The sequence below is a fragment of the Amaranthus tricolor genome, chromosome 6 (assembly GCF_026212465.1).
Source record: "Amaranthus tricolor cultivar Red isolate AtriRed21 chromosome 6, ASM2621246v1, whole genome shotgun sequence".
Classification (NCBI taxonomy): Eukaryota; Viridiplantae; Streptophyta; class Magnoliopsida; order Caryophyllales; family Amaranthaceae; genus Amaranthus; species Amaranthus tricolor.
The window spans coordinates 27,033,277-27,060,958 of NC_080052.1; the positions used below are offsets into that span (position 1 = coordinate 27,033,277).

Sequence of the window (27,682 nt, forward strand, 5' to 3'; positions counted from 1 at the left end):
TAATTTTAAAGTAATTAATTAGAAAAATAAGTTAATTATATGAGATCGACTCATGATAAAATAGTCTCACAAAACTTACTATATTTTAAAATTCAAATCATCAACTTAAACTTCTAATTAAAGCAACCAAATTAGAAACCAACACATAATTATTGCTTGATGATAGATCATAATTTAAAATCTCATTTATCCCTCAATGTTAAGTTTAACCTTTAATAAAGAAAAGTTTGTGAGTTTCAAAACTTAGAATTTATTACTTCAATTCATCAATAAAATTCATTTTACTAAAAAAAATATATATATTTAGTTAATTGCAATTTATATACCATAAAATCTCAAACTCAAGGGATGTATTAGTTGCACATTTGGTTTTAAAAAAACTCTCACAATAAATGGTCAAATATAACATTCTATATGACAGGAAGAATTATTTCTTTGACTAACTAATAGCATTAACCATTTGTTAGATTTTAGATCAGTTATTTAAGCAAGATCTTATAGAAATGTTTGATAAAATTTAATCATTGATTGTTAACTATTTATCAAAATAAAAAATATATCCAAAAAACACTAAAAAAAAAAAAAACAATTCATCATAAAAAATTGATTAATTTGCGAATTACAGTTTTAAAGTTTAGAACTTTTGTGAATTACAGCCTCAATGTTTATTTTTTGCGATTTAAAGCCATCGTAGTATCAAAGTCTAAAATATTAAGGGCACATCACAAAATTCCAATCAATTAAACTAAAATCCTAACCAATAAAGTGGTCGAAATTATATAATTTAGCCTGAACGTTGTACACTTATACTTTAGTGGGTTGGTGGCTGTAATTCGTAAAAATAAAATATGAGATTATAGTTCGTAAAAGTGCTATATTTTAAGGCCCTAATAATTTACAAATTATTCTAAAAAATTCAAAATTTTAACTTAAAAAAAAGTTTTTAAACCATGTTGAGCATGATGAGTTCACAAAGCAACAAGTAATGAAGAGTGAATACTACAAAGAATGAAAAAGCCCCCATTAAAAAAAAAATCATGATTGAGAGTGTAACAAACATAAACATGTGAATCCGTGAAATCCATCCAAAAAAAACCCCAGCTCTATATATATAAAGCTACAATACCCATTACCCAAACAACAACATCCTTCACGCTCCAAACAATTCCCAACAGTTAAAATATGAATCTTAAAATTCCAATTTTATTCTTCTTCTTCCTTATTATTATTATTAATACTCTGTTTCCCTCTACATTTAGTCTTCCTGTTCATCACCCTCACCCTCACCCTCACCCTCACCCTTACCCTAAACATAAAGATAATCCTTCTTCTCGTTTAAAAGGAAGACACCAACAAGTAATGGGTAACTGTAATTTATTTCAAGGAAAATGGGTTTTTGATCTTACTGTTTCTTCTCCTTATAATTACTCTACTTGCCCTTTTATTAACCCTGAATTTGATTGTCTTAAATATGGTCGTCCTGATACTCTTTACCTTCAATATTCTTGGCTTCCTGATAATTGTCCTCTTCCAAGGTACTCCCTTTTTTTTCATTCATTTAAAATTTCAACTTAAACAATTGATAACTTAAAACTAATTTAAAATTTAATCAAAAAATAATATTAGGCGAATCAACTCAACCAAAAATTTAAGCGCTGGTTGAGGCCTCAATTAATATTATATATTGTAACACGAGAAGTAATTGAGATTTGAACTTGTCACCTAGATTATTTGACATTCTAATCATCTATTTGTGCCAATTTTTTCTCAAATTTGGTGTTTTTTTTGCCCCATTGTTGAATTATACTAACACTAAGTGGTGATGGATTCAGAATACTAGTTTTATACACTAATAATAATAATAATAATAATAATAATATGGATGTTTGGCAAATTAACTTATTGAATAATTTTAGCTTATTTGGATATAAAAGAGGTTTGACTAGTCAAACCAGCTAATGACGGTATTTGGTGAATTAGCTGGTCGGAACGGCTTATTAATATGAATAAACTATTTTTGATCAAATTGCTCATAACAGCGGATTCAAAATCAACTGGTCGAACAATTTATAAAATCAGCTAGTCAAATCAGCTATTAGCCATTTGCCAAATAAGCCGAGTTTAATTAGATTGTTGGTTGATAATGAGAATGGTGAAATTTGTTTGGTAACAGATTTGATGGGATAGAATTTTTGTCGAGATTCAGAGGGAAAACGATAATGTTTGTGGGTGACTCACTGAGTTTAAATCAGTGGAACTCGTTAACATGTATGATTCACGCGTCGGCGCCTCAGGTTTCATACAGCATGGGAAAGAAAGGTGTAATCTATTCTGTCAATTTTCCGGTCAGTTTTCTTCTTTCTTTTTTTTTTTTCTTTTTTTCTTTCATTTTTGCTTTTAGCTTTGTTGTCTAAAATTAGTAGATGATGTTTACTCATTTAGTTGGACTTATTTTATTATCAGTTACTATACTTGGGAACACTTTATTATGGTATCAATTTTTCAGAAAATGACATTTTTATAAAACATTTTTTAGTATATTAAAATATTGATTAATTATTGTTTAATCAATTCATTTGAAAGAGGTAAATATTTGGGTTTATTTATAGATAGAAAATGATGAATTTATCATTAGACTCATTACTCATATACACATATATATCAATTATGTACAATATACTTTACTAATTGCTATGATTAAAGATTTTACCGACTAAGCTAGTAAAAATTTGTATACGCTAGCTCACAAAGTGAACAATAATTACTCTCTTGTTCCGTTGGGATTTTATTACAAAGAAAATTGGTAATTTTTAAGAAAAATATTGAAAATTTGCGAAAATATGATATTAAATAAAGAGTAAAAAAAATGAATATAGATTATATCAAAAGGGGTTTAAATCTAAGATTGAGATTAAAAGAAGCTCTTAGAAGTTTATATCTAAATCAAAATGAGTCAAACTTAAAATAAAATTGAATGCAAACTAAATGGGACGAAAAGACTATATAACACTAAATAAAAGTACATTTTATGAAAAAATAAACCACATAGTTCTCTTTGTCGCTTTCAATTGACCCTCTCAATTAGCGTCATATAGAGGAATTAAGTAGTAACATTGCTTTTATATATTTCTTTGTCAATGACCTAAATTTCTTTTTTAAAATATCGTCCGCAAATTATTCTCTTTCCATCTTAATTATTTATTTTTATCACTTATTAATTTTTATTCTTCGATCTAATTTTTTTTATTAATTTTTATAAACAAGGGGTTCTAATTGAGATATTCTTTTGTATGCGGGGTATTTTGGGCAAGTTAAATGATTTTCCTTTTCAATGCTTCTCAATCATAAGGTTGCACCCTTGTCGTTTTTGGAAATTCACAATTGCTTTTGGTTTTAATTTGCCTTTTTATTTCCCCTATTTATACTATTACTATTATGAGGTCAAGACTTTACTCTTTGTGTAAGCACGTAAACTGTACTAGTAGTTCTATTTTGGCTGCTATATAGTTTAGCCATTTAAGAATCTACTTTTTTCTTCCTCCTCGTTCTTTTCCACATTGTGATTCATACTTTAATTGAGTTTATTCCCATTATATTGCTCAAAAAAAAAATAATTCCCATTTTACTTGAAATGGGAAAATATTTCCCACATTACCGTTCACGTCAGAATTTTTTTTTTTTTTTTTTTTAATAAAACCGCTACCTGAAATGGCGGTTTTGTTAAGAGATCTGAACTAAACCGCTACTTGAAATGGCGTTTTAAGGATTTTAATTTTAAAAAAAAAAAAAAAAAATTAGTAAACCGCCACTTGAAGTGGCGGTTTTGTAGTAGTAAAAAACATTATTAATTTTTTTTTTTTAAAAAAAAAAGTAAGATAACCGCCACTTCAAGTGGCGGTTTTGTAGTAGTACAAAACATTATTAAATTTTTTTTTAAAAAAAAAAAAAAGTAAGCAAACCGCCACTTCAAGTGGCGGTTTTATAGCAGTACAAAACAGCATGTCATTTTAATTTTTTTTAAAAAAAAAGAAAAAAATTAATAAGCAAACCGCTACTTCATGTGGCGGTTTAGTGCTTAAGGCAAACCGCCATCTCAAGTGGCGGTTTTGTCTGAAAAAAAAAAAAATAATAATTTCTGACGTGGACGGTAATGTGGGAAATATTTTCCCATTTCAAGCAAAGTGGGAATTATTTTTTTTTTTGAGCAATATAATGGGAATAGACTCACTTTAATTTCCACTAATCGTTAAATTGTACTTTAAAAATTAAAAATTAACTATATATATATATATATATATATATATATATATATATATATATATATATATATATATATATATATATAAACTATAAAAACAATAGAATATAATTAAATTATATAGTATAATTTATTTTCTTAAAATTCTAAAACTTAAGCAAATAAAATGGTTAAAAAAAGTGTTGGTGTATTTAACATATTATAAGATTTTAGTATCAGCTAAAGTTTTTGGTTGATTTGGTCTATTAGCATGATGTTAAAAGCCAACGTCACAAAAAGATAACGTGTTCGAGTTTCAACTAACACTCGAATTTAATTGGAATAATATAGAACTTTAACTATCAATTTAAGTTTTTGATTGAGTTAATCTCTTGAGTTTTGACACAAGCAACAGAGTGAATTTTTGCATATGATGAAAACAAGAGATAATTATCTATAATTATAGCCAAATAATTTGGGATGGATAATAATTATACTCATAATCAAACTAAAATATCATCAATTATTAGGATAATATGTGTTATAAAAATTGCAATAATATTGAAGTAAGAAATACTAATCGTGTATCAAAAACTTCTAGCTAGTATTATAGAAAGTTGGAAAGGAAGCAAAGTAATAGTGACAGGGCCTTGCAAAAAATTGTATAGTTTGTTTAGAGGAATTCAAAATAAACTCGACAATTGATAATTCGATTTTATTTGTAATCAAATTGAGTATAATTCGACTTTAAAAATAGAGTTATAATTATATAAAATCAACATAGATATAAAATTTGATTTCAGACAAATCTGAAACTATTAACACGTAATTGATCCATTGACTTGAATGAACAAACAAGCTACGATCAATAACGATGGGTGAATTGCTAAACATTCTTTCATCATTTTAGGATTCACTTTAATAAAGCAACTGATATGAACTGCAATCACCGGCCGGCGGCCACTCACCAAAATGGAGGGAGTATGTATAAAAGACAAGATGATAATATAATTAAATTTAAGCAAATGAAGTTTTAACAAGAAAGATGCTAATATAAGTTTATAATAATAAAAAATATAACATTATGGAATAAAGAGTTTTGTATGTAGTGGGAGGAAGTATATAGTAGACACAAAGGACTGCCGACAAATTGATAAAAGGCAACGAAACTAGCACGTAGGACACCTAAATATGGAAATGGTCCACTATTTACTCTACCACCTAGCTAGTGTCCACTCATCTCCACACTCCACTATTTTGTTAATACAAATTCTAGTGTGAGATAATATCTTTGACAAATTATTTTTAATTGGCATGATATATAATATATTTTTAAAAATATTATAAGTAGACATTAAGAATGATGTAAGTAAATATTTAAGATATTAAAAGTAAGCATTAAGGATACGGTTAGTAAGCATTAACGATAATATAAGTAGACATTAAGAATGCGGTAAGTATATATTAATTTTTTAATATGCTAAACTTGAGATACTTCTTTCAAAGAGACGGTCTCTCAAGAGACTAGCTATTTTTTTAATATTTTGTTTATATGAAGTATTTATTTTGCTCCATTTGGCTTTTAGCTCAGACATTAATAAAATTAATTATAATAAGTTAAAAGTAAAGGATTATTCAAAAATAAGTAAGTAAAAGTGAAGGAAAAACGTTCAACAATAGAAATAGAATAAATTTATTTTGATAAATTAAAATAGAAAAATAAAAAAAAAAATTATTATGACGAATCAATAGTTGTTTGTGTTACCTAACATGGACTACAACACTCAAAGTTTTCAACCTTTCTATCTAAAGCTGCAAACCTCTCAAATACACTATGTATTAACAATGATTTTTCATCTCTTCAAAGCTTCTTAGTTCATGTCGTCCACTACTTAAAAGTATATCCAAAAAATAAGTTTATTTGTTCTCTGTTTCTTTAAATTTGCTAATTTGTTGCACAATAACAATATGTTATTATTTGTGTAGCTTTTTCATGTGTTGTATTCTTTTATTTAGTTTTATTTCTGTACTAAAATGATCATCTACATATATTCCTTTCATTGAATCTAATCATATTGATCTATTGTTATACTACCTCAATTTTATTATACTTGCTATTAATAGTTATATTTTTCACATAATATATTATAATTGGATGCGAATATTTCAGAACAGAGAAAGTATGTTTCTAATACTAAAAAATTTTCATATTATTATTCAATCTTGTGATCTAATCACACATTATAAAACTAGAAAAAGAGAAGTAAAATGTGAATGGTGTTACCTAACTTTTTTGGGTACAATTTGAAAGTGTTTAGAAATGTGGTTTAAAAAGGTAATGTTAGTATCATCTATGGACCCTACACCATCCCAAATCTAAAATATCATATAAGCACTTTAATAATTATAGGATATCTATTTTTTAGTGTATTAAACATACAACAATAACTATACAAACATTTAATTGGTTTTCCAACCAATGTGTTAGGTGGTAGTCTTTGTGTTGAGAGGCCTTTCCCATATTAAGCAACTTATAAATTACTTCTTAGGTAATAACTAATTCTTTAAAAACACTTCTAGAATTATTGTCACTATCAAAACAAAAATAGCCTTTTTTCACTTCCTCCATTTATCTTAAGAAGAGTACATAATTATTGTATCATAGGTTATCTTATTGGTCAAAGACCCTTTAATCTTTCTGATAGAGGTTTGATTCTTATCGCCAAGAGAAATAAACATGTATATTTTTTCTCCATAAATACAACTTTTTAGCTTAACTCGAAATTTTAAAAAAAGCAGCTTACATTTTAAGTTACATGTTCTACTACTCTATCTGTCTCTTTGTTATTGTTACTGTAGAAATAATTTATCCCGCATTAATAAATTAAAGATGATGTACACACTTTATAAATTATTAGAGTTGTACCTCGGATTCAACTTGGGGTATATATGTATGCCTGTTATTTCTAACATTTTGTATATATGGAGGGGTCCGCATAATTTAATATCTTTTTCGAGCAACTCTTAGGTAGGAGCAGACTTAAAGCTATCGCTAACAGTGTGACCGCATAGAAAAGTCATGTGATATGATGCATACTTCTATTATTTCATAGGATAATTAATTTTTAAGATCCTCAAAATATTAACACAAAAGAATAAGAAAATGATAGTTTCAAACTTTCTAATTGAAAGTTACTTCTATATTTTTGTGGTCCTCTATGTAAATGGTAAATTCATCTTTAATTTTTTAACTTATTAAGTTCATACACAAATAATATAGTACGGATAATAGAAAACACTAAAATATTATTCTATTTTTCAGTTCTATTGAAATTTTAATATAAGGTAAAATTGTAAATCTATATGAGAGTTTTAAGAGAAAATGTTGCAATCTTAATAAGATAGAGAGAGTATTCAAATCTTATATACAATTTTAAATGGTTCAAGGATTTTTTTTTTTTTTTTTTACATATTGATTACTTAATAAGGTAAATTAAATGCATTTTTATTTTTGATTATTTGAACACCATATTTACAAATTACAAATCAATTGGTTTTATTTATTTTTATTGAATGTTAAATTTTTGCAAGAATACTAGATGGCATGTTACACATGATCATAAAATAGTATATCTAACCTACCAATTCAACATCTAGCTATTAGGAGTAATTAACACTAGGAACAGTTGTTTTTTTTAATTAGCGTTAATTATGAATATTATCAACTACCTACATAAAACGATCTGATTTTTTTAATAGAATTTTTTTCCTTCTCGATTGCAGTATTGATTGAAAAAAGGGAAAATCATGAGAAAATTGAATTTAACATCTTACCTAGAAAAAGTAATACTTATTTCAACTAAAACAAAATCTGATCCACACATATTAGAATTTTTTAACTTTATATATGTTACTTATTATTTGAGAACTCGTTCAGCACGGGTACATGTTAAAGTTTCAGACTCGGCTAATTTTATAAATACCTAATTGGTTCAAATATCATGACTATAAATGAATTAATGGTTGTATATGGTTAAAATAATGCAGGATTATGGGGTGAGTGTGCAACTATACCATTCAACCTACTTAGTTGACGTTGTTAAGGAGCCAATTGGAAGGGTTCTTAAGTTAAACTCCATTGAAGGAGGTAATATTTGGAAAAACATGGATGTCCTCATCTTCAATACTTGGCATTGGTGGCTTCACAATGGACCTGTTTCTCAGGGGTATTATACATTAATTTATTTATCCTATCACTTCTTCAATATCTCTCCTTAACTATTCACTCTAAAAGGTTTATCTTTTATATATATATTCTAAAACGTCCACACACACACGAGAGCCATGTGGACTAGAAGTGTGGATGTAAAATAGACTCTCCTTATATCTTACACTGGATATTCCACTTTAAATGAGGGGCGATTGAGATTCGAACTCGTGACCTATTGTCACGCTGGTTATAATACCAAGTCAACTCAACCAAAAGGTTAAGCTGATGGTTGAGGCTTCAAGATATATTATATAATCTAACAATTTATTTTATTCAGTTCATCTTATAATCATAATTTATAAAAAAATAGATTTATTTTTCAAAAAAAACTAATTAAGTAAAAATTTGTAAGTATAAAGAAAAATTAGTATGGAATAAATAAAATAGAGTAAAAAAGGTGTTCAATTTAGTAAAATAAGTTTAGTTGAACTAAAATAAAATCAAGAAATTAGAGTTTAAGAGAACTCTTTCTTATCAATCAATTAATAAATTTTGTTAAAAATTCTTTTATGAAAGAAGAATGGTAGGAATTCAATACATAAAGGAGGGAGGGTGTCAAATGTTACACATACTACCTCCTTTTCATTATACTTGTTATATGTTATTTTTTATGGATTTTAATGCGTTATTTTATTTATTTATATGTTGAATTATACAAATTTAAAAATTATAATTATATTATAAAAGTATGTAATTAGACAATTCAGACAAGATCTCACTTGACTATATTTTTACTTACACATTAGTCGTAATATATAAAATAAACTTGCACAATAAATAGTGCACATAATCGAAATATAGCGAGTATTTCAGAAGAGCGGAAGTATTAATTACAACAACTTAATAAATTAAAGCGTTTTTTAGAAGTGATTAAATTAAAGTGAATTTAACAAAGAGAATTAGCGTTGAGAAGTAATAACATAATAAACAAAGTGGACCATTCATGACTTATCCACTTGTACAAAAGTGGTACTAACGTTGTCAATTAATTTGCTCTTAGATGGCAGTTAATAAATGCAGTTTATTAAATGCAAATTAATTAGAAACTCTGAGTGAAAGCTTATATTTTTATTATCACCAATTATTTATTGAGGAAGCGTGAGAAGATTTAATTATGTCAGCTATAGACTGTTTGTATAGGCCCGTCTCACAATGTGACAGTCTCACACAGTGTTTGCTGTTTCGTAATCTAAAGTAGTCAGGATATCTAATTTAAATATGACGCGTATTTCACGGTGAGTCTATCTGACAAATTGGTGATTGGGAAATGCAGATGGGACTATATACAAGATGGGCCCCATGTATACAGGAATATGGATCGTTTAACCGCTTTCACAAAAGGGATGACAACTTGGGCTGGTTGGGTGGATAGCGCCGTTGATCCTTCCAAAACTAAAGTGTTTTTCCAAAACATATCTCCAACTCATTATAAGTAAGATTTCACTTTCTATGCTTTTACTCAATTAATCTATGTTTGTCAAACATGCTTTTCAATCATTATTACTCCTTCGAGTCCATAGATTGTCAGATTTAATCCAAAAAAATCTCACAATAAAAAGTTAAATATAGCAATCTCAGATGTAGCAAATTCAAAGATCAAATCAATCTCGGTTTGATTTAAACTTGTTGATTTATGGTGACACATGGTCAATTGAGTTTTTTTTTTTTTTTTTGGTCTTTACATGAACTTAGGTTTGCACAAATCGAATATGGGCAAGGAAGATTCTAAATGAAAATAAGTCGATCCGAATCTAGTCTTGTAAACTACGCCCCAGCTCCCAAACAACGCTCAAACAGGCCGGCTTTTAATCAAATCATTGTGAATTCATGCTCATTATTGTTATAACCGAATCACAAGCCTTTTCTAGTTAGTTTGTCTATGTACCCTACTGTATAGCAGAGCTATTAAAGCTAATAATCCCTCATTTAATTCTGTCTATTTATAACTTGGTTGATGAATTGGGTTTTCCACGGCACAAATCATTTGAAATATTATCATATCCTTTTTCATGGGTCCGAATATGGACCCAGCTGGGTTTTATGCCTGAAGTCAATTTTTGTGAACTACACTATGTCTTCATTTGACAGATACGTGCACTGGCTGCGGCTGGCGGCTGGATTCCTTATCCAATCAGGATCCATGGTGTTTACACTGTCGTAGTCGACCAGCTTGTACCTACTAGGTTTAGTTGTATGTCTACCCTACAGTAATAAGAGCACAGTAGACCTTATCACACCACCCTTTTTCACCCGGACCACGGGTTCTCATTTTTTTCAAAAAAGATAAAACGGGAAAAGCAAATGCACAACCATTGAAAGAAAAGGATTTCGGAAATTGTATTAATACAAGACTTTTGTGTAAAAACAGGCCGTGTCATTGCATTGCAACTGTATTATAAAGATTTTTAAATTTGCTGCATCTGAAATATAAGCCGCATCAACCACAAATCATCATTAACCACAAAATCCAATTTGCGGCCGTATTTTTGCACTATGCAATAGACACTAGTCCTGTCACAGCAAAACTAACAATTTTTAATAGAGAACATCCTAGCCTACCATTTACATTTTTTTTAAATTCAAGACTCTATAGTACAACAAAAATGACCTGATCTTCTTGTAAATCAATCTGAAATTATTCTTCTGAATGACAGTCCCAGAGAATGGCACGGAGCATCAAAGAGCTGCATCGGGGAAGCAGAACCATTGTCGGGCTCAACATACCCAGGAGGTTCTCCGCCTGCAGCAGACGTCGTGAGAAAAATAATCAGCAATATGAAGAAACCGGTATTCCTGCTTGACATAACGACATTATCACAGTTGAGGAAAGATGCTCATCCCGAAACCTACAGTGGCGATCACTCAGGCACAGACTGCAGTCATTGGTGCCTTCCAGGACTTCCCGATACCTGGAATGAACTCTTCTATGCCGCGTTAGTCATGTGAATTTCCCACCCACAGTCTCTGAACAAAGTCTTTTTGTTCTTTCCTTAGTTTTCAGTTCAAGTTTATAATTACATTCATTAAGATGGTAGAAAGGAATTGGGAAAAGGAAAAAGAAAAAAGGAAGAAATGCTTATATTTGATCATAGGATAAGGAGTGCATAGGTTTCTTGCTAAGAAATTGATATCCCTAGTTTGATTTGCCACTCTCAAAGGATGAGTGGCAATTGTTCATATTGATGTATCCTGTATTTTCGAAAGGCGCAATACGAAAAACATTCTAATTTTTAATTTCCATCCTACTTCAAAAGAAATTTACTAGTCTAATATATATATATATATATATATATATATATATATATATATATATATATATATGGCATATCTTGCTTGGAAGTTGGCATATATATATGTATACTCCTTTCCTAGAAGAGCTTATGACTTCCCCTCTTGGGCAGTCTAAAAATATATTACCCACTTCTGTTTTGGGCATGAGTCCTTGTCGTTGTGACTTATGACATCTCTCCTCTCAATCCCCAGTCAAATTGAACAATTAGTTTCATAAACAATTGATAACAATTGACTAAAAAAAACAATAATAGAATATCTAAAAACAAATCCTAAAACTCTCGACAAAACAATCTACTCTAGGACGGATGGAATACTAATTACTCCCTCTATCCCTCTTATTTTATTCGACAAAACAATTGATAACCTTTTACTCTTTCATTATCTTAACCACTTATTTCTATCTTCCACTTGTTTTAGTCTCATTCTCCAACCCAATTTCCCGTTCCACTAAATTTTACCCATTTTGCACTAGGTACAAAATGAGAGGAACAGAGGGAGTAAAACATGTCACAAAAAAGTCGAACAAAAGACTATCAAATTAGGGTGTATCAAATGAACCACTAGCAGCCGTGTCAATATTGTAAGAGTTCATACATCTACTATCAGCAATCAGCACACTCTGCACACCCTTCTAGTGCTGAATTATACTATGAACAACATCAACAGATAGATTCTAACTGAACTAAGAACTGAAAAGGAAGCAATAAGATAACTTAATTTGATCAATCAAGAAGCAAACTTTATTACTTTTCGAAACAAACGCTCTTCCAACTGTCTTCAAATTGTTTCGTTTCTGTTGCAGATCACCCCAAGTGTCCAGGATGAACGCAACCAGAAAAGGAGGTGTTAGACGCATTGATCCCAGCTATTGGCCTATTCCCTGCACATTCATCTACCTCATAATCTTCTAGAAGACTCATTCAGACTCTATAATCTTCAACACTTGCAAGTAAATATTAATACACATAAAGCCGTGAGTGTTTACTATTTTTCAGAAGGGAAAATGTTGGCAGCTTATATTGTTTGGTGTTCAATATCCCACAAAAGTAATTATTCATCCTGTCAGTCCTATATAGTTCCAAATATCAATCAGTCTATTCTTCCACAAATCTAATCAAAACATTAAAAAGTGGCTGAAGACAATGTATAAAATGGTGTTCCCATATTTCTTGTCTCTCCTAGGAAGCAGACAACAATATAGGACAAAGATGGTAGAAAATATGAGCATGATGGTCCCTTTATTCTTTACTTTCCCAGCTGCCAGGGAAAGGCTCCATAATGTTGTACAGATGCATGTTTCATGAATGTATAATGAATATGTGATTTGGATATTCAACATGGTAAAATGATTGGATTTTGGAGTTGCCGCCACACCCCCATCCCCACCTAGGGAATTCTAGTATCTTATAAAAGCAGATGCAAAAAGAACATCAAAGTTTTCAGATACGGAAAAGTTGAGGTGCCAACTTCTCCCAAATTCTATTTGCAACATGTTCTACCATGCGCTATGAATTGCCTCTGCAGAAGTGGTTCAAAATTACCTACTTGGATGAAGGGGTTAACTCGAAAGGGCAACCAAATAAGATAAATGGAGCAAAATCAAAGGGATAGAGAGAGAGTTTCTCTAAAAAAACAGAATGGTTTCTGTATATTAAGGAAAAAATCAATGACAAAACAAAGGAAAATTGGAAATTACTAGCCAAATGGGCCCCATCACCAAAACCCACATTAAAAAAATGTGAAGCGCCTACGCAAACAAAAACATACACAGACACAAATAGATATGGTATACTCTTGTGAAAAGGCACAATTTCCTTGTTTAGGGGGAAAACAAGTTGACTAAGAAGAAACCACTGGCCAAATGTGTATGCCCATTACTCTACAATGTTCCACATCAGTAGGTCCAAAAAAACTCGAGACATGAACTATCGGTAGTGCAAGGAAAATCCATCAAATTTTCCACATAATAACTCAGAAGACAACTGACTCTAGAATATCAGAAAATTAGGCAACATAATTCATAAATATATAGTTCTTACTCCTTAGTAACCAACGTAAACAGCAGCATTAACAATATAACAGTCATCATTCTTATCTCCCATTTCTTCAACATGAACACCACTTGAGCATATGAGTCCACCATCTACAACTTCAACTTCGAGTATTTTCCCACTGCAATAGCAGAACTCAATAAATAAGAGAGTAGATAGACAATAAAATGTTAGTAACAGTTATTAAAAATATTTTCAGAAAATATAATAAAAATACATGAATTTGATTATTACAAATAATGTAGTGTAACTTTTTTAAAACGAAAAGATAGTAATCTAGACTTGCAAGATGTTCTTTGGAATAAGTATGACACATAAAAACACCCTTTCATTTTTCTGTTTGTACCCATATGTATATTCATAAAGATTATTTAGGCTGATGTACTCAAATTCAGGAAGTATGTAATGCACCTAAGCTGAGACCACCGATATAATTCATATATTGCAAATGTGAGGAATCAGGGGATCCAATAAGCAATAACGTGTACTCCCTTAGTCCCTTTTAGTTTGATACACCTATCTCAAAAAACTCTGACATCGATTTGTGAAGCTTGTGAAACTCAAAGGAGCAAAGGGAGTGATTTTGTTTGAGAGCAGAGTTGGTTATGAATTATGATGACTTCATAGTTCATCCTACAAATAGAGAGTGAATACTCTGGCAGGCATTCGGGAAATGGAAAAAGATTTACCGCTGGGAGTATCACTATAACAGCCACTCAAAAGAAGTTTGTTCCAGTAATTTGGTGAAGAAAACACAGATCATGGAAGTTTTTGTTGATTGATGAGTAATTGGAAGAATTACAAGATTTGAGATATTTTTGGAAAGTTGGACCTTAATCCGGGATATCACCAAATAAGAATGAAGGCAAAAGATGTGCACAAGACAGCTTCTTACACCCATGATGGACAATGAGTTAGTCAAGCACTTTGTCTTGACTGATACGTCGGCAACTTTCCAATCACTGTAACTGAGATATTCAAGTCCTATCGCCTAAATTTAGTCTTGTTTTCTTTAATGTTATTCTACTTGATGGTGCAAATGAACATGAACAAGTCAAGCACTTAGCAAAGGTTCTGAAATACTTAGCCTTCATCAATTGTATGCAAATGCAACACTTGAGGAACAGATACAAAAAAACCCATAATGCAACAATGACCTGAATCAAAGAACCCCACTGGATTTAACTGAAAATTAGTAACGATTTTTTCCCAAATATGCTCAAACTGTGAGACCGTTGACAGAACCCCACGGGAGATCAGTGTATAAAGACCAGAGTGGTAATCTCTTAACTCTCATCCTTCATAACTGTCCTCTTGAGAGAACCATCATTCACCTATAGATAATTTAGAGACTTGAAGACTTGCTTAAGAATTGCGGGTGAATGGTTTAGGTGGGAATGCTCAATAAAAATGCTCAATACATGAGGCAATGCCAAACATGGCAGCAGAACAAGGGTCGTTGAAATTCCTTGGATCTATTACAAGTGACAAACAATGCCTATCCCTAAACAAGTACTGGAAGACATTAATTAGATATTATAGAAGAACTTCCTAGTTCCTCCATGGGGAGGAATGGATAAAGTACACGAATGGATTATAGAAGACATAAAAAGGAATTAGGACATTAAAATGTAGAAACTTCCTAGTTCATACTTTTTGAGTCTCAAGCATCACTATACAGTTCTAAGTGTGGCATCTCTCTTTGCAGTTGAAGCAGTTAACAGCTAGCATTGTGCCTGACCGCATTAGGTGCTTATGAATAATTTTTAGCGGGCAATTTGTCGCTAACAAATTTAGTGAGAATCATTGCATGACATCTAGATGCTAAATTGGGAATTGTTAACCAAAGATTAGTAACCTATCTTATTCGCTTCATTAATGGACCGTGAGCTTGGGAGAAATGGTTGCATAAGGTGGCATACTGGCATTATGCTACAATACATCACCGCACACCTCTACTGAGGTCACTCTTTTTTAAAGCCATGTATGTAGATGACCCCCATTGCTGGTTCATTGTGGTCGAAGAGATACTGAACTTGAAGTTTAGCAACCTTATTGCAAGAAACCTAAGTAAACTTCCCATTCATTTTCTTCGAGACTGGCAGAAAATGATGGTAGCAGCAGCTGAGACTAAGAGAAGAGATGTTTGTTTATAGTATGGGAAAAAGTATACTTAAAGTTGTCCTCAGAAACCTCTCCCAAGCAAGTCTTTGAGAAGTTAGAGGCTCGTTTTAAGGGACATTTGCTCTGATGACCTATAGCTGGAGTTACACACAAGCAGTCAGACACTCAGATTCACCCCATCCACGGTCTCAACTAAACCAATATTTCCAAGAATCCACATAAATATTCCGAACGTTACCGAGTAAAAATGCAAAATGATTTGCAACACCACTACTTACTATGGAAACACGGATTTTACTTTCTCTATGTCCAAGGATTGTTGGAGAGATTGGGGCACTCCAAGCTTGATTTGCAATTTCATTTGCTCAAATGAAACACCTGGTATAGACCCTGCCATCACATTGATATTACTTATATGACTTTATCAGTAAGTAGCATTTACCAAATCAAGAATTTCATACAAAAACAATTTCACAGCACTGAATTAGATAGCAGTTTCAGACTTGCATTTGATACACATAAGGAGCATTTAGAGTCACTTGTGTTATGGAACAAATTCATTAGCTAATCCAGCAACAGCTTATTTGCCCTTTTCCATGACCAATGAGATAATAAGCCTAAAGAACAGAAGTTGCAAATTGCAACCTTTGCTTTTTTAATATTGGATAAATTATCGTGAATAGTACAATTTTTCGTTAATTTCCCATAATGCAAACTTTTGATTAACCATAAATAACACCAATTTAAAAGTCTTTTTTCCTTAGAATAATACGACTTTAGTTTATTAACTAATTTACCTAATTTTTTTGTGGTATAATCTCCTATAGTTTATGTTAGGGATGTTGAGTTGTATTATTCATGGTTAATCAAAAGTTGTTATTATTGTAGAAAAATAAGCAAAAGCTTGTATTATTCCCGATATTTAAAGATTTAAACACCAAAAATATTGCAGGGTGCAGATTACACAACACAATCGCCATTATGTCATATATTTACAAATCCTGTCCTTCAATTAAGAGAGAATGAATTAATACCTCTACGAAAAGCAGGGATAGAATTGGAAGAAATAGCATCCCGGCAAGCTCGCATTGCGGCTTTGGTAATATCTTGCCTGCATTTCAACCATAAGCAAAATACACCCATCTCATATTTTGAACATTACGATAACAAAATTAACAGGATTCAAGAAGAATACGAACCCATGTTGGTCATAACCAACACCCATTTCAACAAAAAGAAGATTCTTCATTGATTCAGTAACATTGCTGCTTTGATCAACAGCGGCGGATTTTGTTGACATCACTGCTTTGATTTTGTTGTTAAGGGGAGAAATTCGAGGATGGTTATTTACAGTGATGGAGGAATTGTGAGTTTGGCAAAATTGAGTTTTATGGTTAGAGTTGAAATGAATCGCAAGGTTTTCAGAAATTGTAAATTGACAAGATTTTAGGAGTGACATCGCCTCCTCTCAAGCCTCGATCTACACTCCACATAAACTTTAATAGAGATTCGATTCGATTGGGAACATTGACAAAGTAGTGGTTATTTTTTTTATTTTTTAGTTTTTTTTAACCGTAGATTAAAATAGAAGATCTTTATTTAAAAGTAATTAATTGAACAGCTGGTTTGCCTCATGATGAGACCGTCAATTTAGGCAGACCCAATTTGCTCGTGTAACAACTTGAGCATTTTTCTGGGCATTTTTCAATTTTGATCTTAAAAGTATCAATTTTGACCTTGAAAATTGATACCTTTAAGGTCAAAACTGATAAATGCCCAGAAAATTAGAATGTTGTTACACGCGCGGATTGGACCAGCCCAAATTGACGGTCTCATGATAAGACTATCTCGTCCAAGTTTTTGGGTTCATCTCTTTTTTAATCGTAGTAAATTTAGGTTTACTCATGTCTACTTGAATTAAGGTTGTTAAGGTTATTAAGGTTGTCTTATTGACAGTTTATGTTTAAGTTAATTCAATATTAAACTGCTCAGGCTTAGATTCAAATCAGATTAAATCCAAGTTAAAATTAAAATTCACTTGTGGTTCAGTAAATCTAAGTTGTTTTTAGATTCAAGTCATTTGAAAATTTAATCTACATTACATCAATATGGAGCTGAAATTGGTTCTATTTGAGTTTGAGTTGGTTTAAGTTAATATCTATCAATGAGATTTCACATAAATAATTAAATTTTCTTCAAATAAATTTGAATTTGGATTGATTTTAAATTAGGTGATTTTAGATTTAGATTGACTTTAGGTGAAGTTATACAAAATAAAATACAAAAAGCTATGATCAAAGTTGACACAAGACCTAAAAAAACAAAACCTTAATCAAGTAGAAAAGTAAGTAAATTTTACTTCAGCCAAAATCCAACATGTATAACTTCACCTAAAGTCAACACAAACATAAAGTGATCCAACCTAAAATTATTCGCTCCTTATAAATAGATAAATATGCATAGATTCATATTTATAGACAACTATATTTAGGGTCAAAAAAACCAAATCCGAACAAGTATTTATGCAAAGTTTTATATCATAAATCTATATTTATCAGATTCTCCGGTCATATTATTTTATATACTAAAACAAAGACCACCTAATGACACGTGTCAGCCTTTAATAAAAAATATTCCCGCTCAAATTAGCTTCTCACATACACTTTTTGATAACTTTATTGTAGCTTTCAGGACAAGATTACTATACATTAATGCATGCTATTGCAATTTTATATAACCATTAATTTTGCCTATTTAAGATTAAGGAGATTTATATCTTTATACCTATTGGAATAATGTTTGTGATTTTAGTAAGATTGAAAACAAATTTTCTTCCCTTTATATGTGTTGGAATATTATATGTGATTTTAGTAAGATTGAAAATAAATTTTCTATTTAAGATTTATCTTCTATATATTAATACAAATTACTGTGATATTTTCTACTTCTAAATTGAGCATAACTCTTTATTCATACTGTATATTATTGGTCATCATTCTACATACTGTATATTATTTGTCTTCTATTGCAAAGCAAAGACAAAAAGAGGTCAAACAAAAATAAATAAAACTTATTATTATTAAAAAGGAAAATTTGATAATAATAATCCAACCTTTCACTCATCTGCTGTGAATAATCTCACCTATAAATTATTTTTTAATAATTCAACGTTTCCCCTTTATTTGCTGTCAGCATACTAATAAGGTATGCTGATAGCAAACTAAGGGCAAAGGTTGGATTATTAAAAGATAAAAGATGCTAGCAAACTAAAGGCAGCCGTTGGATATTAAAAATTAATCTGAAGGTGGGATTATTCATAGAAAATGGATGAAAGGTTTGATTATTAATGTCAATTTTTCCGATTAAAAATGAAATGGGTAACTCAAAGGCTTAAAGTTAATCAAATGAGGTGAGCAGCAAAGTGAAGGTGTATAAAATGTCGTCATTTGCAAGATTATAACTTTCATACACCATTCCTATTTATCAACACCCATAATTAAATGTTGCGTTTAAAAGAAAAGTCTCCTAGAAACGAGAAAGGCAAATGGGATAAATTTGTAATTTGATAAATTTTCTATGCTAGAAATCTTCTTTACATTTACAAATATTACTATGTGGAAATTCATTAAAATATATCAACAATTTAAGTTGATTACATTTCGCCAAGTACTCAGTCATTGAAAAGGCGTCATTTAAAATTAAGGGTTCTTTTTATAGATTATTGTATGATATGATATGATAACTTCGCTATCTTTGTCTCACTTAGTTTGTGCATATTTTCAAATATATTGATCGATGTTCTAATGCATCCTATTGTGCATAATTATAAATTATAAAAAGTTGATATTAATAAATTGCATTATAATGAATCAAATAAGTTCTCAATTGACTATGATTTAATTTATATATTTGGAATAATTCAAATTAAGAGTGTTAGAAATAATGTTAAAAACTAAATTGGGTAAATGAAGGGAGTATGTTTTAAGTATATTTGAATTTGAATAATTAGAAGTGTTAAAAACTAAATATGGTATAGGAGTTTAAAGATCTTCTTAAAAGATAAAGTTGAAAATTGGTAAGAAATTGATTTTTTGTTTGAACCTCAAAAGAAGAGAAACTTTGTGTTTTGGGTTTTTCAAGAATCTATTTTCCTTATCTTACAAGTACTCTTTATTTTCATTTTGTATAAGTTGTTTAATCTAAAAATCAAAATAAGGATTTATCCATGCATTTTCCTTGTGTATCTATTCTATTACATGCGTTAGAGTATTTATAGTCCATTCAATTTTTGATAAAATAACTTTTTGTATATCGTTTTTAACACGAGTAATCAACTAATATTACATACATACATTTAATATATAGTGATTATCAAATAGCTCATGCTTAGCACGAGTAATCAACAAATATGTTCTAGTAATGTGTAAATATTGTTATTTATTATTCAATTTTATTTGTTGTGATTTTTTAAAAATTATTATTCATAGTTCTCTTTCTTAGCTTTATTTAATTTGTTTGTAACGATTATATTATTTATGCATAATAATTTCTAATACATTGCAAATCAACAATTAATTCCCCTTCATCTTAGAGAAAAAAATAGCAACTAAAAATATAAAACACACTTAAAATGACATTATTAAAAAAACACTTAAAATTGACATGGCACAATCATTTTCAAAGAATATTATAAAGCCCAAAATAAATTTTGAATCCTTGCACATATATTGTACATACCCTCTATTATCCTAAACCCACCACTTTTACAACATAAAAATTGGATACAATATATCCTTAACAATGTCCCAATCAAATCGGAATTGGGTTATATTTGGACAATTTTGGGGGAATCACGAATTAGCATTGCATTATGTTACATAGAATTCCTGAAGGCTAAATTCTGAAGCAGAGTTTGCTGCAGTGATCTAGCATGGCATAGATCGGCATATAAGCCTCTGCTGTTGTGTCTGCTGGTTCTGGCTCTGTACATGACACGACCTTGCTTTGTCTCTCAGTTCCTCGAACGCTCTCATCGTCTCTACATCAAATCCACCCGCAAACTATTCCACCATAACAAAGCATCATAAAGATTACGAAAACATGTTTTTGAGGGCAAGTAAAACAAGAACATTATAGGACAGTTTTAATTTGATGAGAAAATGGACCTGGTGCACGCGGAATGCAAACCGAACACCTTGAACAATCAACTCTTCTTCCTCTACACCATTACCAACAGCTTCGAGCTCTGCTGATACTCTTTTCATGTATTTCATTGCCAGTTTTACGGATGCCAGCTTGATCTGTATCAATATTGATAGCTTTTAATGAATACAATTAATACATTCCACTGGACAGCTTCAATGATGTTATGTACAATGATTATAAGGCTGTATACATTCCATTTCAGGCAATAAAATGGGGATGTTTAACTATGTCTAATACGCTCTCATTCCTTTATTTGTACTATTGAATTTTTATTTGTCTCATTTGATTTGTTCATATTGGAATTATTTTCTTTGTGATTTTAATGATTAAAATTGAATTGGAGAGAGGTTAGCTATAATTATTTGATGGAAATTGAATTGAGTCAGCCCAATTGGAAACTTTCTCTTTTAAGAGTTTGTGTAATTTTAATGTATTGTTTCTCTCTCCATTATGGTTTAAACCACTTTATATAAATTAAATCAATCCTTTTCAAGCGGACAACATTTTGTAAGATCATTGGAATTTGATGCGTCATGTTACCCAAAATTCAAAATGGTTAGAACTTAGAAGTACTAAAAACTTAGAATGACTCCGTAAAGTTGTCAAGAATATACAAAAGTTCACCCAAAAAGCTTAAATGATAAGGTTCAACTGCTAAAATGTAGTAAACTAAAAATAAGACATTTATCACGGTCACAAACAGATATTGTAGTAAATGCGGCCCACATTTCAGTTGCAATAAACTCAAATATCTTTACAATATCAACATGATACTATAATGCAACCTTTTTTGCCCTAAGCTTCCATATATAAGTATACTTCTTGTTCTACCAAAACATAGATCTAGAAAATTTCGATCACAATATTGGATATAGAAAATAGAAAGCATCCCTCTGCACCTTTCAATTTGCACCAATTTTCATTTTAGTATGTAACACAGAGTTTGTAAATTTTTTGACAATAGTCTCACTCTTCTTATAATCTTATCCACATATTTATTATCTCTTAATTTTAACCACTCATTTCTATCATCCACTTATTTTTTATTTTATTCACCAAATCAATTCTCAATTACACTAATTTTCACCAAAAAAAAAAGGTGGTGAATGGTGAGGGAGGGAGTATCCTTGAATGGGACTTTTAAGAAGTATGGGGATTCATAAAAGGTCAACCATCTACCCAAAGAATCTGATACTCCTACATTTTACTCAATTCCAAGACTATAAAGAAAGATCCAGACAAAGCTATTACTACAATTTATATATGATTTTGCATGTGCCAATGTGCGCATGCATGCATGCATGGTTTGAATACTTTAAATTGAAACCACATCTATACAAATTTATCTCCATCTTTATTTTGTCATTTAGCTGTATATTTTATGTTAAGTAGGATAATAAAGGATTGATAAGTGGACCATGTCCCACCAAAATTATTTGGCATGAAACACAACGGTCATGTATTAATGTATTACCAACATCTCAACCTAATTTAGGTGGGAAAGCAATTATATTATATTATGGACCATGTCCAAACAAAGTGTTAAGTATAAATTATCCCAAGTTACATCAATCAAGTCATCTTGATCTACTGGGAAATTTCGAGTTTCCAATTTTGTGCGTAAGGACATTACTTCCTCACATATGAATAATTAATCAACCATTCTACCAACTACTGTTTTTGTTTTGCCTTTTATGAACTTAATTCAACACTTATGGAGTTGATCCATATTCATCTGACTTGAGGTTTTTTTATTGGAAATTTCACGTGGTGATTCTGAGCTTTTTTGCTTTTTTTACAAATATTTTTTTAAAATCTATATGGTGACCTTGAGCTTTTAACTTTTTCATATGATAGACAAAATATTAAGTTTTTCGTTAAATTAAGTATTTATTTCGCCTGAATTTCGAAATATGTGAATTAGAGATCACGACGTTTGTTTTTTGAAAAAAATATCATTACGTTGGGTAAAACTAGCATAAATTTGACAAAAAAAATTTCCCTTTTGTCTACCACTTGGAAAAATTAAAAGATCAACATCACCATGTGGATTAAAAAAAGGTTGTCTACCACGTGGATAAGCCAAAAATTCAGGGTTAACACATGAAATTTTCCTATTTTTATTATTCTTAATCTTGGGTCACAAATTTTGTCTACCACTTGGAAAAATTAAAAGATCAACATCACCATGTGGATTAAAAAAAGGTTGTCTACCACGTGGATAAGCCAAAAATTCAGGGTTAACACATGAAATTTTCCTATTTTTATTATTCTTAATCTTGGGTCACAAACGAATTGTTTATAGATTTGGTTTGCTTTAGATTCACTCAGTCCGGGTTCTTTCTAATTTGTGAGTTCGGGTTGGATAGCATTTAGATCATAGTTGCAATGCGAGAGAAAATTCACCTGACTAACAAATCCGGTATCAAGCATCCAATCAACGGGAATGTGAAAAGACTTGAATCTATTGGTAGCTGATTCTCTCAGGCGCGATAGATTATAAACTCCATGCTCCAATCTGTTTCAATTACCAGATCTTGAAACAACATTAGATAATCAAAATCCAAATCAAAATCACGCACAGAATTCCAACAAGTAAATGAGTGCAGTACTTTTCAAGAAGCGTTTGCATTTTCTTTAGAGTGGTGGAACATGCTTGATGGGTAACATCCCTAAAGGACGAAGCCTCAGATTCGAGCTTCTTGAGATCAGAATACTCAAATGCGGCTTCCCTCAGTGCATCAGCCTTCTGCTCCGGCCAATTGAAGTGTTTCAGAACTGCTCTTTCGTCCACCTAAACACACATTTTGTAAGCTTAGTAAACATAGCATCTAGGGCATTACAAACCAGTCATTCCAAGGAAGGATTTGTAAATGGGTGAGTGATGACATACCAAGTAAGAGAGTTCGTCATCCAGCCACTTCACGAAGGTAACCACATCTTCGATGTCTGTGAACGCAGCCGTCTCAACCTCCTTTATTAAGAACCTGATGAATTCTCCTTGTGTTTCCACATCGGTCTTGATCTGTTTACGTAGAAATGCAACAAACAACAAAAATTAAATCCCATATACAGAATTACTAATGCTAAATAGAAGGCCAAAAAGATACTTGTGATTGATTTGCCTCATTAAGTTTGTTGCGGGTATGGAACAAACATAACGGGAAAAAGTGAGCATGAATTAAATGTTAGACACTACTCACATCCTAGTAGCAATACTGCAACCGAATTGTATACATAAACGGCTAATCAAGAGGTATAATTGCTCTAAATGATAAATTTTTTGTTGGGCTTGTACACAGCAAGACCCGACCCGCATAAGAGGAGAGTTATAGTTGCATATAAATCCGATGAGATTCCATCCTAAAACCAATTGGTCATAGTAGAAGTAGTTCATTAAGCTTATATTTAGTCAAATTTTCTCTAATTCTTCGACGTGAGATCAGATGTAAATTATTTTTTCAACACTGAACATTCCCAAACAACCCTCCAAGTATATAAGGAGGTAATTGAGTTCCAATAAACCAAAGGATCAAGATCAGAACTTTGAAAAATCAACGAAGGTTATACATATCAATCAGTCCAATCTCAGTTGATTGAATTAGACGCAACCGGAAGAAAGAATATATATAGATCAAATCAATAATGCAACTCTAATGCCAACATACTTCTATGTAATAAAGTTAGTAAGTTAATTAGGCCAATTCAATCAATTCATGGTAATTGGATGTATAATCTCACGACCCGTTTGGTTGGTGGTAATAAACGGTAGTAATGGAAATGAAAAATAAGTGTAATTTTCGTTGAAAATCTATTGGTTACCTTGATGGTCATACTTGTCCAACTTCAATCATCTTATTTTCTTTATAAAATTAATTTTAATGCATTACCATTGGGAGAGATGGTATTAACTATTAATGAAAATTTGTAAATAAAAAAACTTTTTTATAATTAAAATTTCATTACCATGTAAATGATATGGTACTTTTAATATTTTATACTATTGTTTGACACTTTGACCTACCGAAAGTTAAAAACATTTCATCATCCAAATGTTATTCTGTAATTTTCATCTACATAATATGTCGATATGTCAAATTTACACAATGGCTTACATGGTAGCCCGTTTGGGTTATTCCCTTAAAATTTTGAAAGTTATAATTTTATTTTAAGTTGGTCACTCAGTAAAAATTACCAATTTAGGATTTTGATATGAAGAAAGACAATAAAAAATATTGCTTCAATCAATATACATGAAATAAAAGCATCAACAAAAGTGGTAGTAGCATAGATGATAATAAAAGTTCTTTATCAGAAAATCAAATCGAATCAAAAGAATAACTTCATTTTATAAATAAACAAAATAAACAAAATCCAACCCATAAAGTTCATCACATAAGACAATAACTTCCCTTAGTCTTGTCAATATCAAATTTTAAAAACCAAAAACGGCTCTTTAGTGGCAATTCCGTAATTAACAATACGTCTACTATTAAAGGTGTACACAATTTGTTGTTAATATAGGTTTCGGGCTTTTGCCTATTGATATTTCCGATCAGGTTAATTATAACCACATAAAATATCATTAATTTAACTCAAATTAAATCTCGTTAATTTTGATTAATCAAGTGAATCTAATTATAGTCTATTTCAATTAATTCGATAAATCGGATAAGTCAAGTTACATTTGAGGTGACGATCGATTGATAATTGGTACAAGCCTACTATTGTACGCCCATACACAATACACACATGACACAAAAAATTCTAAGGAACTCACCGCAAGCAAGTAGGCAGACCGATTCTCAATTTCACCGACGAGATCTCTCGCACTCGTTGACGTCGTCTCCGCTGTACCAGTACTAGAATCTCGTCGTGAATCTCTTCGCATTAATGAATGATAAAACTCAACTACTTCTGGAACTCTTTTAACTTTTGCACTCACTAAACTAACTCCCTTGGCCGGTGCAGGTGGTGGTGGCGGCGGTGGCGCCGATGACAGATTTTTCTTGGCTGGTAGTGGCGGAGGTGGAGGAGGTGCAGATTTTAACATTGATGGCGGTGGAGGAGGTGGTGGTGGTGGTGGTGGTGGAGGAGCTGTAATGCTGTCTGTCGATTTACGAACGTCATCCGATGACCCGGAAGATGAACACACCGAATGTGAATGGAAATGGGAATTGGAATCAGAATAGGAACGTTTAGGAGGAGGTTTAGGAACTCTGGGAATACGAGACCGAGCAAACGAAGAAGATTCTGAAGCTTCTGGACTTTCATCTACAGAATTACTACGAGAAAGCCTAGGTTGTTGTTGTTGTTGTTCGATTTCAACATTTCCATTGTTGGGATTATTATTTTCACATAATTTAGCAGCCATGGCAGAAGTAACACTACCCATTTTCCTAAAACTTAAATTCTTAATCAAATTAGATTTCCCAGAAGCTTCAATCAGCCCTTGAAACCTTTGCGACGATGATAAATTCTTAACATCTTCAATTTCCGATAATAACTCACTAATCCTTAAATCTTTCTCTCTTCTCTCGTTTTCAAACATTTCCTTCATCATCTCCCTCTCACGAATAAGTTTCTCATTCTCAATCTCCAACTCTCGAACACGTACAATCAGCTGCTCTGTTTCTGCTTTTCTCGCGAAAATTTCAAGTTCCAAGGAAGGAACAATGGCGGCAGATTCACGTAGAAGTTTCTGTTCAATGAGTTGGGTTTTAAGGCGGGATTCACGGTCACGAAGGTCCTCGACAATTTTAAGGAGTTCAGAAACATCTGGAGGTTTAGGCTGAACTTGAGCAGAAGAACGAGGGAAATAAACCCCAAAAGAACGATTGAAGACAGTGGGTTTCTGGGAAGATGATTTTCCGGCAGAGTTTTGTGATGGTGACGGTGGTTTATACGGCGGCGGTGGTTTCTCTGGTTTAGGAGATTTTTGAAGACCCATAGCAGACTTGACTTTACCTGCTACCATAATTTTGGGAGTGGATTATGGGTCTCAGGTGGGGTATTTTGGTGTTGTGTTTGTATGGGGTTTGAATGTTTGTACTGTAATGGTGGAAGAAAGGTTTGACGGAGGAAGGAATGGAGTTTAAGGAGGAGAGAGAAATAGGTAGTAGTAAAAGAGAAAAGGGCACAAGAAACGAGGAACGGTCGTGTCTTTTTGGATCCTAGTTTGAATTTCTTATGGGAGGACTGAAGAGTGAAAGATATGGGATGCTTGTCAAATGTACTCCATCCCTTTCATAATTAGAAAAAAATAACACTATTTATTTATTATTTTTAATTTAAAATTAATTTTTAATTTATAAATTAAAATATAAGTGAAATTTTATTTGATTCGTCTTATTATAAAAATTATTAATATTAAATTTTTATAATTTTTTATTATACATAATTGGAGATTTTAAAAATTAAATTAATGTATTAAATTGCGTAAAAAAACAAATGTTGCTAGTAAATTGAAACGAAGGAAGTATGTTGTTCTTCGGCTATTAG

General features: G+C 31.2%; 3 protein-coding genes across 4 annotated transcripts; 1 reads left to right on the forward strand and 2 right to left on the reverse strand.

Moving 5' to 3' along the window:
• Positions 1-991: 991 nt before the first annotated feature.
• Positions 992-11,745, forward strand: LOC130814455 (protein trichome birefringence-like 38). The gene is made up of 5 exons (XM_057680521.1): positions 992-1,535; positions 2,174-2,345; positions 8,285-8,463; positions 9,781-9,939; positions 11,162-11,745. The coding sequence occupies exons 1-5, from the start codon at positions 1,183-1,185 to the stop codon at positions 11,451-11,453; spliced, it is 1,155 nt and encodes a 384-aa protein (XP_057536504.1). The 5' UTR covers positions 992-1,182; the 3' UTR covers positions 11,454-11,745.
• On the reverse strand, positions 10,860-17,478 carry LOC130814456 (uncharacterized). 2 transcript variants are annotated; one of them, XM_057680522.1, is made up of 5 exons: positions 17,176-17,476; positions 17,011-17,087; positions 16,255-16,366; positions 13,841-13,973; positions 10,860-11,247 (listed from the first exon to the last, which is right to left on the reverse strand). In XM_057680522.1, the coding sequence occupies exons 1-4, from the start codon at positions 17,433-17,435 to the stop codon at positions 13,844-13,846; spliced, it is 579 nt and encodes a 192-aa protein (XP_057536505.1). In that variant the 5' UTR covers positions 17,436-17,476; the 3' UTR covers positions 10,860-11,247; positions 13,841-13,843. The 2 variants fall into 2 exon arrangements, with proteins under 2 accessions (XP_057536505.1, XP_057536506.1); XM_057680523.1 differs by lacking the exon at positions 10,860-11,247 and adding an exon at positions 11,852-12,681 and having other exon boundaries at positions 17,176-17,478.
• Positions 17,479-20,485: 3,007 nt separating this feature from the next.
• On the reverse strand, positions 20,486-27,417 carry LOC130815300 (protein CHUP1, chloroplastic-like). Its single transcript, XM_057681717.1, has 6 exons — positions 25,962-27,417; positions 24,075-24,206; positions 23,794-23,975; positions 23,588-23,699; positions 21,142-21,276; positions 20,486-21,036 (listed from the first exon to the last, which is right to left on the reverse strand). Exons 1-6 carry the CDS (start codon positions 27,156-27,158, stop codon positions 20,902-20,904), a joined length of 1,893 nt encoding a protein of 630 aa, XP_057537700.1. The 5' UTR covers positions 27,159-27,417; the 3' UTR covers positions 20,486-20,901.
• Positions 27,418-27,682: the final 265 nt, after the last annotated feature.

What these genes read in the sequence shown, in the direction of transcription:
- LOC130814455 (XM_057680521.1), top strand. Translation starts at nt 1,183, where the DNA reads ATGAATCTTAAAATTCCAATTTTATTCTTCTTCTTCCTTATTATTATT. An exon ending in AATGGACCTGTTTCTCAGGG is followed by an intron (nt 8,464 to 9,780) that starts GTATTATACATT and finishes TGGGAAATGCAG; the next exon opens with ATGGGACTATATACAAGATG. An exon ending in ATATCTCCAACTCATTATAA is followed by an intron (nt 9,940 to 11,161) that starts GTAAGATTTCAC and finishes TCTGAATGACAG; the next exon opens with TCCCAGAGAATGGCACGGAG.
- LOC130814456 (XM_057680522.1), bottom strand. Translation starts at nt 17,435, where the DNA reads ATGTCACTCCTAAAATCTTGTCAATTTACAATTTCTGAAAACCTTGCG. An exon ending in GTTGGTTATGACCAACATGG is followed by an intron (nt 17,088 to 17,175) that starts GTTCGTATTCTT and finishes GTTGAAATGCAG; the next exon opens with GCAAGATATTACCAAAGCCG. An exon ending in GTAAAATCCGTGTTTCCATA is followed by an intron (nt 13,974 to 16,254) that starts GTAAGTAGTGGT and finishes CTGCTATTGCAG; the next exon opens with TGGGAAAATACTCGAAGTTG.
- LOC130815300 (XM_057681717.1), bottom strand. Translation starts at nt 27,158, where the DNA reads ATGGTAGCAGGTAAAGTCAAGTCTGCTATGGGTCTTCAAAAATCTCCT. An exon ending in ATACCGGATTTGTTAGTCAG is followed by an intron (nt 21,277 to 23,587) that starts GTGAATTTTCTC and finishes ATATTGATACAG; the next exon opens with ATCAAGCTGGCATCCGTAAA. An exon ending in TTGCATTCCGCGTGCACCAG is followed by an intron (nt 21,037 to 21,141) that starts GTCCATTTTCTC and finishes ATGGTGGAATAG; the next exon opens with TTTGCGGGTGGATTTGATGT.